Source organism: Sinocyclocheilus grahami, unplaced genomic scaffold, assembly GCF_001515645.1.
Source record: "Sinocyclocheilus grahami isolate Dianchi unplaced genomic scaffold, SAMN03320097.WGS_v1.1 scaffold377.1, whole genome shotgun sequence".
Lineage (NCBI taxonomy): Eukaryota > Metazoa > Chordata > Actinopteri > Cypriniformes > Cyprinidae > Sinocyclocheilus > Sinocyclocheilus grahami.
The window spans coordinates 117,617-135,783 of record NW_015505556.1 but is presented as its reverse complement, the minus strand read 5'-3'; the positions used below and the strand labels follow the sequence as shown (position 1 = coordinate 135,783).

The following is an 18,167-nucleotide window of genomic DNA, read 5'->3' as shown; positions in this document are numbered from 1 at the left end:
CACCCACTCACACTACCAAAATATTCGTATAGAAAACACTTAACATAAGTTTAAATGTGCACTATACCATTCAAAGACTGGGTGTTTTTGAAAGGCATCTCTTATGCTCACAAGTGCTTGATTATTTGGTCAAAATTCAGTAAAAGCTGTATTGAAAGCGAAATATTGCTATAATTTAAAATAACAGTTTTTTAAAAAGTAATTTATTTCTGTCATAGCAAATGTTCAGCAGCAATTACTCCAGTCTTCAGTGTCACATGATCCTAGAAAAATTATTCTAAGATAATTAAATAAGCTTAATTAAATAAGCTGATTTTGCTGATCAAGAAACATTTCTTATTATGATCAATGTTGAAAACGGTTTTGCCACTTAATTTCAAGGTACTTTGATAATAAAAATTTCTGATGAATAGCATTTATTTGAAATGGAAATTTTGTGCCATTATACAGTAAGTGTCTTTATTGTCACTTGTGATCAATTTAATGCATCCTTGTGGAATAAAAGTATTAATTTCTTTAAAAAGAATCTTACTGACCTCAAACTTTTAAATGGTAGTGTACACATGTTAGTAATGTCCAAATTGTGTCCCCTTTGTCCCCTCTCTATTATCTCAATAACAACTGCCCACCAACTATTGCTGTATATTATATTATATTATATTATAACATGAAATTCTGTTTACTTTCTTAATGCGTATTCCTTATTCATCAGTGCACACCATTACAAATCTTAAAATATTTGATCAAAATCCAATTGCTTTTGTATTGATATCACTTAAACTCTGCAGGCTGTTGTATGGCCTCATCCTAGTATAGATCTGTCACTTTTTATAATCCAAACAACTGTCATTCACAAATTCATCAATTACAGAAGTAAAGTGCCGTAAATGACCATTCTTGTGAACTTTAAACATCCGTAACATCGTATTTTCCTTCTGGCTGCTTCTCTGCTGCTCTTCTTTGGGGTATCTTGTGGTCTTGTGCCTCAGTCTGCACATCCGCGGTGTGTTTGTGTGATCTACCATGTTTAGTCTTTAGTCAGGACTGGAGCAGCTGGGTATGTGTCTGTACGGGGGAGCTGGAAGATCTGCACAACCCTTTGTCTTCTTGAAGCTCAGACCTCAGGGTCGGAGTCTGGATAAACGGTGAAGGCCGTGTGCACATCTGTGTTGTGTGAATGTGTGTGAAGAGTGAGAATCATCATCTCTAGTAGGGGGATGACGATGGATCTGCTGTGTTCTGTCAGAAGAGAAAGTGAATGGCATGATGGAATGGTGAAAAGAGGGAGGGAGAGGAGGATGAGAGGCGTCTCCTACACATACCGTCGCAATGGCTGCCTCTCCCTTTTCCTCTGAAGAGTCTCAGAAGCGTTCTGGGTGAAGATGAGTCTTAAGAGGGATCGCTCTCATCCTCCCTCTACTCTTTCAACCCATCCGCCTCACTGACGCATTTTCTCTCTGACACATTCACTCTTAGATATAGTATAAAACACAGACATAAACGTGCAAACATGCAAAGTGTCTTGGAGGTTACGGCATCTGATTTTAATGTATACTTGTGATATTAGTTTAATCTGCGCTTGTTTCTTTTGTTGGCTCAGGCTGCTTTAATTGAAGAAGTTTTCATGGGAAAAGAATGTGTCTGAATATTGCCTCAGGCTTATCCAAGGACAGCTCATATAAATCAAGTTGGGGTCTGATAACAAATGCAACAATGTCTTTGAGAGGCCGTTCACCAGTACTATGAGAGTCTCTTTTACCTTGTTCAGTATTTGATGAGGTGAGTGTCATTAAATAAAATTATATTAATATCTTTTGTCTTTAGACCTCCATAAAAAGGATAATTCACCCAAAATTAAAAATCTGTCATCTACTGTTCTAGGGGTGTCGAAATTATTCGTTTCTACGATGCATCGCAATGCAGACTAGGACGATTCAGTATCGGTTCAGTAATAGACCATAACCGATTATACCGTTCTGATGGCATACCGTTCTGATGTCGCATACGTGCTTTGTCACGGTAGCATACATTAGGCACGTTCGGCTTGAAGTGTAGGTCACCGAACCGTGAGACCAGTGTAGGTTCACACCCCTGTACTGTACACATCTACTCACCCTGAAGTCGCTCAACACATTTTTTTTTTTTGTGGAACACAAAAAGGAATATTTTATTATTTTCAACTAGAAAATGTCCAGTGTAGATTTTTTCCTCCTTTTTTGTGTGAGGAAAGTTTTATTAAACTGTACGTTATTTATTAAAAGTCACCAATGTTTTATAATGATAGAAAACCCACCTCAACCCACCTATTATTATTATTATACTTTCTTCTTTTTTTTTGTAGCTTAGCAAATAATATATAATCAGAAATCAGAACATTCCAGCCATCCCACCACAAATAATAAAAAAAATGAAGAAAAATATAATATAATAATAATAATAATAATAACGTGTATTTTCAAATTTTTAAGTGTTTGGGGTGGATTAAGTGGGATATTTTGCTTGTGCATTTACAAAAAATGGTAAAAGCACTAAAAATACTGTAAATTGCACATCTGATTGGTATATGATGCTAAAATGTACATTTTCAGGTGACCTGAATTTTTTCATGTTTTGGCAGAAGTGCACTTAAAAAGAAGTCTATTGGGTTGCTGTTATTTAATGTTTATATTGCCCCAGAGACTTCTATATTAAGTGTGTAAGTGTTAACACCTATTTTTTCTTTGGCTGACAGACAAGTCAAGATAAAACTTGTGTTTAATGCAGAATTTGGAAACAATCTTCAGCTAAAACATGAATGTAAGCAAACATACACAGGGCAGTATGTGTGCCTTCCTGTATTACGCTTGTATGTGTGCGTTAACAGGTTGTGACCCCTGCGTAACCCCACAGCTCTGTTTGCACCAATGCTCATTATTCCATTAGACGCGTCCTGGCAGCTGTTGCCCTGACCTCTTGAATAGACTGAGAGCTTGATGCAGCTTAGAGACTCTTTAGCTAAACATACACATATGTACGTTTGTGTATTGATCTGAACCTCCATTTGGGTGGTGAGGAGGCGGAGAAGTAGGGGTACTTCATACAAAAGAGCTGTTAAATTATGTGCCAGATAAATAAGCATGATAATGCGATGTCCATATGCTTGTCAGATTCTTTTTATGCTGATTTCACAGTTTCATCTCTCTAGCTCTGTTTTAAACCCTAGCGATCTGCCTATTGCTAACTGTAGTTAGCATGTTGTTGAGCTAATAAGTTATACGAAAATAAGCATAAAATTAAACGGCATGAACACATAAAAGTCCGTTTCGGCCCGGAACAACCTTTTCTACAGTGGAAATACACGAAACGGTTCTAGAACGGACACAAACCGGGAACCCGTACAGCGACCTCTGTTCTCTGTTCTCTGTGCTCGCGCTTCGTGTGCGCTGCACGCAAACAGGGCGCAAGTTCTTTCCGTTCCTGCACTTAAATCGTTTTTAATCACATTAAAATGCAAACGCAGGAATTGTTAAGCAGAATCGAAATGCATGCATCTTATCGACTATCCGGTTCTTGGAAATTTGGAACTGGTTCTAAAATGGAAACGGTTTTCGATACCCAACCCTACCTATAATGCTGTTTTGGTAGTCAGATATCTAGACTTTGTAACATCTTTGTCCGCTCCTCAATTCTTAAGAACATTTCCGCTTTAAATCGTAAACAGAAATTTTCCGCTTCAATCCTCCTGCACTTGTGTAAGGTGGGGTGAACGTGGCGCAAGAAGAGAGGAGGAGAGATTGAACTGGGGGGAGTGAAGTTGCCAGGCAGCCAGAGTGGAGACCCTGGACTATCGAAGCCAGGCACGCAGACAAGAGCCAGGAGATAAGCTGCCTGATAAAAGATAGAAAATAGCAGCAGATTTCAACCTTCCCACCATCCAAGATTCGCGGGGAGGAGGGGCGACTGAATCAACTACTTATTTCATCCATCCGTATCTGTCTTTCCCCATGAAGAACTTGCAAGTCTATTGAGAAGACACACACACACACACACACACATTCAATCTTAGCAATGGGCATTTCACAAATAATATACACACACTCTTTTCCAGTCCTCCAACATCTATCCTGACCTTCAGAAGAAAATGTTCCTCTGCATCACATGCTTTTCTTATAACTCGTCCATTTCTCTCACTCACTCTATACTAGATATTCCTTTTCATTCATTCTCATAAATACTCACACACACCCCCTCTTTCCTATCGTATCTTTCTCACTCGGCAAACAAACACACATGCTCAGATATGAGTTCGTTTACTTGCACGTATAATCTGTTTAGTCTATTTCTGCTGTTCTAGCGATGGGAGGAAGGTTGGAGGGGTGAAGCAGAGAGGTGGCTTGGTGCAAGACCTTTGTGTGTGGTGAAGTACCAGTGGTGGGGTGTTTAGCGTCGTCTCTGAAGAGGGAAAATGTGCCTTCTCACCTCCAGGAAATGGGATCAGTTAGTGCTTATATTCCTCAGCGAGTGTTGTGGCCTTTTCTCAGGGTCTGAATACTTAGGACCATGTGATATTTCAGTTTTTCTTTTTTAATAAATCTGCAAAAATGTCAACAATTCTGTGTTTTTCTGTCAATATGGGGTGCTGTGTGTACATTAATGAGGAAAAAAATTAACTTAAATGATTTTAGCAAATGGCTGCAATATAACAGAGTGAAAAATTTAAGGGGGTCTGAATACTTTCCGTACCCACTGTATCTCGGTTTTTGAGAATCATATAGTAAACGTACATTACCGTTACCGGGTTGGTTAGTTTTTTAAAATTATTATTAATTTAATGCATCCTTGCTGAATAAAACTATTTATTATTTTATGTATTTATTTATTCAAAGTCTCACTGACCCAAGGCCTTTCAGTGGTATTGTACTGGCCAACAATAAAGGTTTTCCGATTCTATGTTCCATATTTCCGCATATGAATGAATAAAAAAAAATGTATCTCAGGTTCCCATAGTTAAGGAAACCCATCAGGGAATATTAAAATCATGATTTAAAGGCCTGGAAAAGCCATATAAGTGTAATACAATCATAAGAAGTCATGGTAATTTCTAAAGTGAATATATTTATGCTCCGCTCTAAAATATCTAATTGGGTGAAAATTCCTCTTTGTGAGAAAAATCTCTATTAAAGGATTTTTCCACATTCATTAAAGGATGGAAAAGTCTCAGAAATTGGCTTTTTTCACTCCTTTCATCCATGTGAGGTTTTTTTTAAACCACAATCTTATGTAATAACTTGAAATATCCTTTTTTCCGAAAAAGTTTATATATGTGTTGTGACGGAAATAGTAAGACTGTGCTCGCAAGTGTTCCAACAGGGAAAATAGACGTCAGTAGTATTTTTTTTTCCTCTACAGGAAGGCTCTGATAAATTGGTGAGAGCAGGTTTGTTGATCTGTACTTGCAGGGGTAGTTTTTCTCTCAAAGGGGCATGAGAAATACCCTCAGGTGCACCATTCATCTGTATGGCGAGCCGACCGGCTTGTAACCTTAGAGATATCATTGCAGACAATCGCACCTGCCCTCTGTGGACACAAAGAACAATTTCCATGGGAGGGGTAAAATCTGATTTCTCCCCTGTTCGGTGAATCCATCTCTGTTTTTATTCCTCCATTCTTTCTCTCTCTTTCAGTCTCCAGCCCTATCACCTCTCCTTGACCATTATCTGGCAGACAGCTCCTGCTCATTAAGGAGTTAATTTTCTTCTCTCTATCTCTGATTAGTATAGTTGAACCTAAAGCACTGTGAATTCTTTAAATTTTCCCTCCCCGTTATCAAAAAGAGAAAAAGGGGAATGGGGATATTTAATCGTTTAAGTAGTCTTCCTGGGGAACCGCTGCTGCCGTTTCAGTTTTTTTCTTCTTCCTTCCCTCTTCCCAGCAATGTAAAGAAATCCTGCCGAAGCCGCCCAGCTCAGTAATTCAGTTTTTAAAGCATGAAAAAAAAAAACGACTTGATGAAATTCTACTATCAGCTCCGAACCAATATGCAAAATATCTCGCTGGAAATCAAATAGCTATTATGTTTTCATTTCCACGTCGGCGTATTTGCTTAATGAAGAGGAGACAGATCAGACCGGTAGAGTCTGCAGGAGGCGATAACCGGGAACGGCTCGCAGCTATCCACACAGAGTGACGCTCCCAGTCAGAGAGAGAGAGAGAGCGAAAGAAAGGAGAGAGTAATGGGGAAAGGAAAGAGCTTGCACAGGCGAGAGAGAGGCAGAGTAAAGGTACAGACAGTAACGTGATGGAGGGATGTAAAAAGCAGAGAAGGAAGCGTAGAGTGAGAGAAGAAGATAAGGAAATCGAGGGATGTCTTTAAAATGTGCCTCTTTGCAGTGTCCTGGGCTCACGACTGTTTGATGTTTGACAACCTGCTGACAAATCCACGGCGAGGATCAGTCAGGCCCGTTTGAAGTGCTCCGATGCCCAGCGCACATGAATATCATCACCACACATTATCACCTTACAATAATCAGTCATTATCATAAGTATTATAATCACTCACTCGTGTGATTTGACTGATGGAAATGAGAACAGCATCTTCTTGCGCTGTTTACTCTTTTTATTTCATTATTAACAAGCCTCGTCAAGTATAACTATATTATTTGTTCTGTGCTCGTGCTCGGTCTTAAGAGTTTTTGGTTAATTATTCTTCTTTGTTCTTACACTTTATGTTCATGCTTTGGCAAATACAAAAGATAGTGTGTAAATGTACTGTGGTTCTTGCGGTGTTTTATTTATAAGCCCCTCTCTTTCTCTCTCTCTCTTTTTAAAATTTTAGTTCAGATTTTAAAGAAATTTTACAGATATTGTTTACTTGCCTTCATGTCTTTTGAAACCTGTATAACTCCCATCCGTTTTTTGTAAAAGGAGTTATTTACAGAAGAATATCCAAGCTTCATAAAAGTGAATGGTGACCATGACTTAAATATCGATCTGTTTTTCACATATGTGACCCTGGACCACAAAAAAAGTCGCTTTGGTATATTTTTAGCAATAGCCAAAAAATATTGCATGGGTCAAAATTATCGATTTTTCTTTTATGCCAAAAATCATTAGGATATTAAGTAAAGATCATGTTCCATGAAGATATTTTGTAAATTTCCTACCATAAATATATCAAAACTTCATTTTTGATTAGTAATATGCATTGCTAAGAACTTAATTTGGACATCTTTAAAGGCGATTTTCTCAGTATTTTGATTTTTTTGGACCCTCAGATTGCAGATTTCCAAATAGTTGTATCTCGGCCAAATATTGTCCTATCCCAACAAACCATACATCAATGGAAAGCTAATTTATTCAGCTCTCAGATGATGTATAAAACTCAATAAATAAAAAAAATTACCCTTATGACTTTTGGTTTTGTGGGCCATGGTCATATTTTAATATTGTATGACCTTAAAAAAGGGGCATTTAGATTCTATGATACTTTTATCCACTTTCATTGTATGTTAAAGAGCAGCATGAACATTCATCCAAACATCTCCTTTTTGTATTGCACAGAATAAGAAGTCAGACTGTCTTATATACAGTATGTTTTTTTTTAAATGGTCCTGCATTGTGACGAAAAAGAGTCCATGTATGATTAATAATGGTAAACAATTGACCGTTCGCAAATAAACATTTGTTTATTTCGTGCTTTAAGTAAATATGAATAATAGACAATCAGTTCATGTGCCGCTTGAACTGAGGCAATACAGTGATCTGTCAAAACAGTATTTATTGTTTGAATTTCTTAAAAAATGACAAAATTTGAAAGCTGAGAGACCTTGTTTCATACCTGAAGTAACCTGCTCTGTCTTGTCTGTTGGCATGTTGTCAGTTTCCTCTTTGCTCTGCGATTAATTTTTTTACTGCGTGATATTTTGACATGTAGTGTGAGCGCGGCATGGCTTGTCGGACATAGCAACAGTAACTAAGGAGGACGGGTTTTTGCAAAAGGTCAGTTGCATGCATAATTCGGCAAAAATAATGTTTTTCTCATCAAACAGACTAATGAATAGCTCGACACAACTCATACAGGGGCAGTCTAGATAGGTATTTCTTCTGTGTAGACAAGCAGTTCTTAAAGTGATATGGGGTATTTCTTAATTAAACAAACAAACAGACTTACTGGGTGAGCAGGGTAGGCTAAGACAGCTGTCATATTATACCCTGCCATCCCCAGCTGATGCAAAGAATAAAATTTATATCTACACAGAAGAAAGCCCTGTCTAGACTCTCCCCCAGTATGAGTTGTGTCCAGCTTTTCATTAGCCTGTTTGTTTGATGAGAAAAACTAAAATTTAAGCTGAATTCTTGTTTTTCGTTTTTTGGATAAAAATTTCAATATTAAATCAAAAAACGAATGATCGAATGATACACGGATTGGCTTGCTCTGTAGCCTTCAATTGTAAATGTATGACTGTGTAAATTACACAACATGTATAGATGCACAAATATTCATTTAGATATTGCAGGTCCTAGAGACTCCGCAGTGCAAGCTGTTAATTTAGTACAATGATTAATAATATTGCACCGCTGCCTCACTTTAATCCATTGTGTAAGTGCCTGTTTCTAATTGTAAATGTTCGTCTTGTCAGTTTTTTTTTTTCATGAAATTTACTACAAATAAATTTGTCTGCTGACATTTTGGCAATGTAGGCAATCCTTTTTCTGTGTTCAGTTCTGTGAAAGATACATATTATTCCTCGTATAAGATGAAGAGGTTGAGCAGAAACTTTTTCCGTGCCATTTGATGTCTGTAAGCAGTGATGCGGCGATTTATTCATTTAACCAGAGCAGTAATAGGAAAGAAAATCATAATTCAGACTTACATTTAACACGAAATATAATTGGAATTTTAAACAGAGGAGCCCCTTTGTACAATTATGATTAAAGGAAAATTAATTGTATGAAAATGTCGCCACAGATATAGAAAATTAGATCTAGCAAGGCCCGGACTACATTCTAAAAATATGGCGTATGGGATCGATCTTTTTTACTTTTCTCTCTCTCACATCCTTTATTACTAAGGTCCAAATCTAAGTGTGTTAATTTTATCTGAAATTACAGTGAACCATGCAGGCGTGGAAGTCGAAATTAGCCTAAAGATGTTTCATTTACAAAGACAGAAACACTTTGTCAGGGAGTGATTGTTTCGAAGCATTATCTCCGCCTCGTTTTAATTGCTTTGGAAGTGAAATTAACAGAATTAGAAAAATTGCCTTTGCCTTTTTCTACAAGGCTCTTTATTCACGGGTATTGTTGTGTGCTTTGTATAGATTATAGGCCTCTTTGTTCTAGGAAGTGTAAATATATACGCCTCCAGTCACGGCTTTAGCTCCGAACAATTCCCCTCTCTGTTCATCACAACTTAATGAAAATTAATTTACCAAAAACTGTGGTAAAATCCGATTTTCCAACCCCTGGTAATTTTGCTTTAGATGCAGATGCGTCAAATAGTGGGTGTCCTGGTTGAGTTGAGCACAGTTAGAATGTGCTTTGGGGAATTTATGTTATTTTTGCTCATCTTAAACCTCATTAGAATAACAATACAGACAGCGATGGTTGAATTAACATGCAAACCGCTGCGGTGTCCACTACAGCAGCCCTTGTCTATCACGTATCGCATTATAATATTCTTAGAGAGCTCTTTTTATTTTATGGCTTGTTCTCTAAAAATACAATGAATGAAAATTGATTTTATGTTAAAAAATGTTTTACACAATTAGTTTTATCACCAAACCTAACCTCCCGGAAAGTTTTTTTTTTTTTTAAGATCAGCTAATTAAATAGCTATTTTTTAAACATCAACGTTTGGTTATCTCATCATGGTTGGAAAATGTAAGGTTTTGTTCAACTGCTGCCAACTGGGAATGTATTGAGTTATACAAATGAGTTAATCACACTGGCCAGTGATACAACACACACACACACACACCGTGTTCATTTACTTCCTTGTGGTCCGAAGCTCTGGGATTTCCAACCAATTAAAGCTGTAAAAGGCATGTAGCAAGAAGGTTTGAAATGAATCAGAATTTTCTTTCTTAATCATGTACTTTATCACTTTTTATTTACAGAACACCCTACTTCCTTTAAGACATTAACAGTATATTCACATTATCTAAAGCCTCTCAGTTGAGAGGCATGATATGGGATCTTTTAAAAGGCCTTTTAATGTCAGACGACTTTTATTTTATATTGCTCTTCTCTTTATGACCCCCCACCCCCCCTCTCTGTTTTTCTTTGCAGGCTCTATTGGGGATCTTAATGGAGGTGAGGATCCATCTGATGATGTAAGCATGTCAGGAGAGGAGGGCGGAGCTTCAGACCAGGAGGACTCTGCAGAGTGTGACGGTTCAAGTCCACCTTCATTTGCACCACTTTATAACGAAGGTGAAATGACGCATGCTAAACCAGCTGTTGTATGAAAACCATCAGAAGCTGCCCAAATGTTCCTAACAGTGTGTTTATGGTCTGATATAACCTGAATTGTTTTCTGATGAAACAGTTTTAACACTGATGTCTATTGATAACAGTATTACATATCTCGCTCACATCTGATCTTTTTTTTTTTTAAAGAGTCTTCATGCTCCTTTTTTCTATACATCAAGCTCCAAAAAGAAAAAGAAAAAAACACCATCAAAGCACCTTCCATGAACTTCTGGAGCCGTATGATAGCTTCTTTTGAAGTGCAGACTTACATTTTTCACAGAAAATCTGCTGTAGCTTTCTAATAAATGTCAATGGACATGCCATTACCATTTGATGCTGCTGTCCATTCTGGCACAATGCCTCTTAAGCTTCCATATTTGACTACAAAGTTTTCATTGAACTTGGAATATACTGTAGTGTGGAATGAGTCATTATATAATTTTTTATGGTATTTTTTATTTATTTTTCTTTTAGCAATAACATTTATATTTATGTAGTGTGTTTTATAGTTTTACACTATATATATATATATATGTATGGGAAAAATTATGGGAAAAAATAAGCATGCTGGTTTGAAACGAGAGAAGAGTGTAAATAATGACCAAACTAATCTTTTATGAAATAACTGTTGAGGAAAAAGAAATGCTCACTGAATGATGCAGAACGCTTTCCTCTGAAGAGAGTCCATCGTAACTTAAAATTTGATTATTTTAATCTAACTGGTTTAGTTTCTGGAAGTGTTATATTTTATATTTAAAAAAACAAACAGGTTCTCTCTCTTTTTTAATGAGGTAAAATAATTCAGTTTTTGCAGACATTGATGAATATGGTCGACTTGTTGCATTTTCTGTCAGTTTTTCCAGCTGTAAGACATTTAAGTCACGTTTTTAGTTAAGATTTCTGTTTTTCCTCTTTTTTTTCTTTTAATCTGGAAAATTCCTGTTCTTGTGAAATTGGGGACTGAGGAGATAAGAGCCGGTTCATTGGCTGCTTTTGATAAACGCATGGAAATTCTGTCAGGTGCTAATCATGACTAGTTTAGAGATTGCCCTGTTTTGTTTGTGTGTGTGCATTTAGACATATGAGTATGTGGTATTCGCAAGTTCGTAATTGAGTTGCTATTTGTCATCCTCCTATTTTCCGACGTTAAAAGAGGGTCTATGTTAACGTGTTTCTTTAGCTCTTTTTTCCCCCTCTATCAATCTCTCGCCCCCACCCCTCAAGGCTCCACTGTTGCCCGGTGCTGCTATTATCAGCCTCTGTAAATCAGCCGTGTTTGACGAACCTGCTCTTTCAACCTGCGATCAATACCAGGTCTTTATCAGGCCAGCAGTGGCTAATAAAGGCAAGCTCCCTTATCCACCATCTGGGAGAGAAAGAGACAGGAGATAACCAACTGATAACTGCTTCAGAAAAACACTCAACCAGTCACAGGACACACAGTGCCGATAACCACCTGTAAAACATAAATATAAACTAAAATGCCACCTTTTAATAATCATTAATGACTGAGCGGCTGCTGGTTTCCATGTGAAAGGGTCAGTCTGAAGCGATCCGAAGAAAGATCTGATGAAGTCCTCGTCCGTATCAGCAGAGAAGCTGATAAACCTTAAGCAAAGATGGCTCCGTGTTCCCAAATACCTTTTGTTATCTCAAACCCAGTGCGGAGGTTTGATCGCGGGCCAGATCCGGCTTATGGTTTTGCCAAGGCTGAAACAGTTAACTGGATGGAAACATCTTAGCTAGCCCCACTTTGGGGCACCATGTTGGACTCAGAGATGATACAGTTGAGCCCTTTGTAACTTACAAGAAAAGAGCTTGACCCTGCCACGATGATCTTTTTGGGAAAACGAACTCACAGAAAATTGACTCTAAAAAATGAGGCCAGCCAGAAAGAATGGAGCAAGTTGGGTGACTTTGCCCTCCAGGTGTGACAAGGGAAGTTGCTGTTATCAGATGAATGGAGGTTGTTGGGTTAGGGACGTGGCGTGTGTGTGTGTGTGTGTGTTTGCATGTGCTGGTAGACTAAGGAGACTGTCGAGGAGCCTGGATGGTGGCAGCACCCATCCACCCCACCCTCTTTTCCTGATACCTGCCATCTCGGCTCAGATGATATGGGAGATTATGTTGATAATATTAAATGCAATAACTGTGGCTCCAGCTCCTCTCCCCATGCTGAGCGCTCGATCAATACCAGGTCTTTATCAGGCCAGCAGTGGCTAATAAAGGCAAGCTCCCTTATCCACCATCTGGGAGAGAAAGAGACAGGAGATAACCAACTGATAACTGCTTCAGAAAAACACTCAACCAGTCACAGGACACACAGTGCCGATAACCACCTGTAAAACATAAATATAAACTAAAATGCCACCTTTTAATAATCATTAATGACAGAGCGGCTGCTGGTTTCCATGTGAAAGGGTCAGTCTGAAGCGATCCGAAGAAAGATCTGATGAAGTCCTCGTCCGTATCAGCAGAGAAGCTGATAAACCTTAAGCAAAGATGGCTCCGTGTTCCCAAATACCTTTTGTTATCTCAAACCCAGTGCGGAGGTTTGATCGCGGGCCAGATCCGGCTTATGGTTTTGCCAAGGCTGAAACAGTTAACTGGATGGAAACATCTTAGCTAGCCCCACTTTGGGGCACCATGTTGGACTCAGAGATGATACAGTTGAGCCCTTTGTAACTTACAAGAAAAGAGCTTGACCCTGCCACGATGATCTTTTTGGGAAAACGAACTCACAGAAAATTGACTCTAAAAAATGAGGCCAGCCAGAAAGAATGGAGCAAGTTGGGTGACTTTGCCCTCCAGGTGTGACAAGGGAAGTTGCTGTTATCAGATGAATGGAGGTTGTTGGGTTAGGGACGTGGCGTGTGTGTGTGTGTGTGTGTTTGCATGTGCTGGTAGACTAAGGAGACTGTCGAGGAGCCTGGATGGTGGCAGCACCCATCCACCCCACCCTCTTTTCCTGATACCTGCCATCTCGGCTCAGATGATATGGGAGATTATGTTGATAATATTAAATGCAATAACTGTGGCTCCGGCTCCTCTCCCCATGCTGAGCGCTGCAGGATAAAATCAATGTGCCATTCAATGTGATTTATAGCTGAAAGTAATAGGACTTCTTGGACAGGGAGGGAGGCGCGTCATGGGACAGCATGCGCTGGGACGGGCTTAGAAAGGTGGTTGGGCCTAGGTGCAATTGTTTGGGTTGACGAGAAGGGCGTTGGGAAGTTGCTGTTTGAGATTTATTTGATCATGAAGATCTAATCTTCAACCTGTTGCATTAATAATGGCAGCGCTGACCTGCGTCACGCGGACGGACATTTATGGCCGGTATCGATCAGCAGCTATCGCTGTTTATCGCCACGTGAATGCAAGGGTACACATGCCCTTTGTGCACCACAGATGAGCTGTAATCGAGGAAGGGAGCTGGGGAAGGGGAGAAGAAGAAAAGTGGAGTTTGGGAGAGAAGAGGACAAGAAGTCATGTCAGTTTACTCGTATACATGCAACAGTGGCAGAAAGAGAGAGGAGAGACTGCTATCAGCAATGTGATCGCTTTGATCAAAGAGAATAAATAATCATTGGCATCATGGTCTGGGAGATCTGTACTCTGTCTTTCACACTGATGAAAAAGATCGGCCTTAATAAAAGGAAGACGCTGGCCGTCTGTTGGCAGGGGTTTCCAGTTCTCGCGTGGTAAATCAAAAGGGCTCGTGTGTATACTGAGATGTTGCATTACTGAATAACACAGGCTTCTCTTTCAGCCACCTTTGATCATCAGAGCAAGACCACCACACTCATTTGTTGAGTACTGGAGAACTATACAACATAAAACATCACACTCATGATCCAAAAATGACAGATCGTTCTTATACATAATAATTACAATTAAAAATATTGATATTATGTTTCATATTTGTATATTTTTCCATGTTTTATGATTTAAAATTATTCACTACCATTTGAAAGTTTGGGGACAGTAACATTTTTGCTTTGAAAGAAGTTAATACTCAAGTTAAAACAGTGATAGATTTTACAATAATTAAAAAAAAATAATTCAGTTAGAATGCAATGATCAAAACTATTTTAAACACTGATCATAATTCTTAATAAAGTTTCTTGATCACCAAATTTCTGAAGGATCATATGACAGTGAAGATTGGAGTAATGACTGCTGAATATTCAGCTTTGCCATCACAGGAAAAAATTGTTTTAAAATATATTAAAATAGAAAACAGATATTTTCAAATTATAATAATATTTCACAATATTGATGTTTATACTGAATTTTTAAACAAATAAATGCGGCCTTGGTGAGCAATAAGAGACTTCTTTCTTTGATCAGTAGTGTGCTGTTATATGATGATAATATTGATTTAACATAATTACTTATAAAAAAAAATTATTAAACCAAAATAAATTTTAGTAAACAAAGTAAACCTTTTCTCACATTCACTCACCATTGGCAGTTGTGACAAACGTTATTGTGAAAGTCGTGGAAAAATTTTGTTATAACAATCATAAGTTATAAGTTATGATACACAATCATAAAATAAGTAACATACAATCAGCTGCTCATTATTGCAAAATAATCTCTGAAAGGGTGACTAGGACCCCCAGGATGAAGCAGATCACTCTGAAGTGACTTAATTTGCAATAATGACTAATTATTCCATTTATTTCATGTTGACTTGCCAAATAAATAAATAAATAAACATTTTATTTATTTTAGCGATCATAATACAAAAACTTTTGTCTGCAGAATGCTGGGATTGACCAAACAGAACAAGTACTCAAGATAATATAGCACAAATTAAATTGCACAAACAAACTTTTTAGAACTGGACTAATGTGTGATGCTGTTTCCCTGTCAAATTTTTCCACTTGCTTTCCACAGAGCCAAGAACCCATGAGTCCCTGGCAGTGCCGGATGAGGGTGAGGAAGATGAGAAAGGGCCAAAACACTGTACAGAAGATGAGGAGGAGGAAGAGGCATATGTGGAAGGGGAACCCCAGTGGAACGGCCCAGGTCAGTCTCTATCTGTCCCTCCTTCAGGAGTGTTTAACTGGCGCATGAGTCACAGGCTCCTCAGGAAGGGCCAGCTGTATTCATACGGTCAGCTAGGCGGCCATGAAACAATATAGGCCACGACTTTATCAAGTTTCACATTCAAAACAGAAATGATTCAGTCTGAACTGCCTGTAAATTATGGAGTAAGTACTAGGGCTGGGCGATATGTCAAAAATATCTTAGCGATAATCGCCTTTAAAAATATCACGATATCCGATAATATCGTTTACGTAAGTGTTACGACCCTCCTTTGGTTGTTAGGCGTCTAGGGACTAAGAAGGGGAACATTGGACCAGTTTTGACCAGTACCAGTTTAACACTCGGTGTGTATGAGTTGTTAAATAGAGCCTTTAGGGAATCAAAAACATTCACAGATCTGAAAAGAAACTGGAACCAGAATCATTCAATTCTTAATGATGAACATCCCTAGGCTTCATTCTCAATTGTATGTAGAAAAGCATTCTATGTTCTATGTGGATTTATGAAATATATTTCAATTGAGGCCCAGCTATAATTCATGCATCCAACCAGGTTGAAAAAAAAACTGCACAGAGTCCTGTCTCAGAGCCATTACATCAGTAGTAATGAATATTCTCCCTTCTGTAAAATACTAATTGAGTTTCAGCTGTATAACGGAGTGTCTGTGTGAGGCTGTTCTATCCATGTGCTCATGTGCTGTCGTCTCCACTTACAGTCAGGCACATGGGGGGCACACAAGAGCATAATCCACCCAGAGAAAAGGATTCTCATCACCACCTGCCCAATCTGGCAACCCAAAAGGGCACAGCAGACACTCAATCTGGCAACACAAACAGCCGTGTACAGCTGGGCCGTGGTCTGGTCCAGCCTCACAGAGCTGTTCATTTGCTTGTTTGAGCTGCTCTTCTTCACACAGTTAAATTTTTATCCTCCTCATTTGTGCTGTCCTGCTTTCACCCAACATTTCTTGGGTTTAACAGCATTAGAAGTAATCTACAAACACTTCTCTTGCTGTAGGGCTCAGCTCTGTACTAGAGGGTTATTTAGGGTATATGCTGAAATTCTGAGTAATGCATCATGAAAATTGCTCGGATGTGACCAGAAACCATATCACTCTGATTCACTCATTAATATTACATTTAGTCATTTAGCAGATGCTTTTATCCAAAGCGACTTACAAATGAGGACAATAAAAGCAGTCAAAACTAACAAAAGAGCAACAATATATAAGTTCAAATGACAAGTCTCGGTTAGCCTAATGCAGTACACGTAGCAAGGTATATGTGGAAAGCTAGTGGGTTTTTTTGTTTGTTGTTTTTAATAAAAATTTATTAAAAATAGAAAAAGAAGATAAATATAGATAAAGTAGAATTAAAATAGAATAGAAAGTGTTAGAGTTAGAGGGTCAAATAAAGGTGGAACAGATGTGTTTTTAGTTGTTTCTTGAAGATGGTTAAGGACTCTTCATTTTATTAGAAAAACTCTTTCTTCACTTCAATAGCACTTCTGCATGGAACCTACAAACAGGGCCGTCCTTAGGGCGGTGCAACTGGAGCCCCTCCCCCCTGAGCAAAGCAGATCTTAATAGACTGTGATGACACGTTTCCAGAGTTAAAGAGGTCATATGATGCGATTTCTATTTTTCCTTTTCTTTAGTGTGTTATGTAGCTATTTGTGCATGTATAAGATTGTTACGACCCTCCTTTGGTTGTTAGGCGTCTAGGGACTAAGAAGGGGAACATTGGACCAGTTTTTACCAGTACCAGTTTAACACTCGGTGTGTGAAGGAAAATTACTAAGACTAGAGACTAAATCAAGTGAACTTACTTTATTATTAAAGACCGTGTCAGTTGTTTACACAAAACAAAAAGAGAATAAATATGTATAGGAAAATAAAGAATTTATAAAAGAATCCTAGACACACCGGCAGCTTTACAATATTGGAGAACTGGGGAGGTTAAAGGGAACCTGGATTGTGCCAAAAAGAAAAAAAAGTAACAAAACCAAAAAGAATCTAACTAACCCTTTTTGGTCTAGTCCTGAACTAAAATAAAGAAAAATGTGAAAAGGAAAACGTCTTCAACGTCCGAGACGTCGTAACTCAACTTCACTAACTAACCAAACCAAAAAATACAGAAAATGGCACAAATCCCTAACCTAGTGTGTCTAACAACAAAATCAAACTACATGTGCACCATGTAAGTCACGTGACATAACTTACCTACCCCTTTACCTCCTTCCAGTTTTAACATCTTTATAAGGCTCTCAAATGTCACAGATCAGGAGTTTCGGGTCAGCCAAGTAGGCAAGCTATTTTACATGGCAATCACAGCACATCACACTCTAAACCAAACACACAAAAAGAATATCACAACCCAAGTTCGCAAAGCCGGCTTTCGTGTACACTGGCATTTCCCTTATATAGCACAGGTGGATGTCAATCAGCGAGCGCGATGGAAGAACAACCCCCTCCCATCATCAGACCCAATCAGCTCATCCCGAATGATTAGCAAGTGAGCCGACCAATCCGCACGTCACCTGCAAAAGTGAAAGTAAAAGGGATAGACAGAACGCGACGGCGGGAAAAAAAACTCAAACAGAAGAACACAAAAACAAGAAAATACTCAAACGACAAGTCAGCATCACATAAGGACGTAACA

General features: G+C 38.4%; 1 protein-coding gene across 1 annotated transcript in view; it reads left to right on the top strand.

Moving 5' to 3' along the window:
• The window catches only part of zfpm1 (zinc finger protein, FOG family member 1), a 116,292-nt gene that overhangs the window by 47,929 nt on the left and 50,196 nt on the right, over positions 1–18,167 (top strand). The window contains exons 2-3 of the mRNA XM_016230779.1: positions 10,270–10,413; positions 15,355–15,486. Of these exons, the coding sequence (XP_016086265.1) occupies positions 10,270–10,413; positions 15,355–15,486 (276 nt within the window). The remainder of the gene's footprint in view (positions 1–10,269; positions 10,414–15,354; positions 15,487–18,167) is intronic.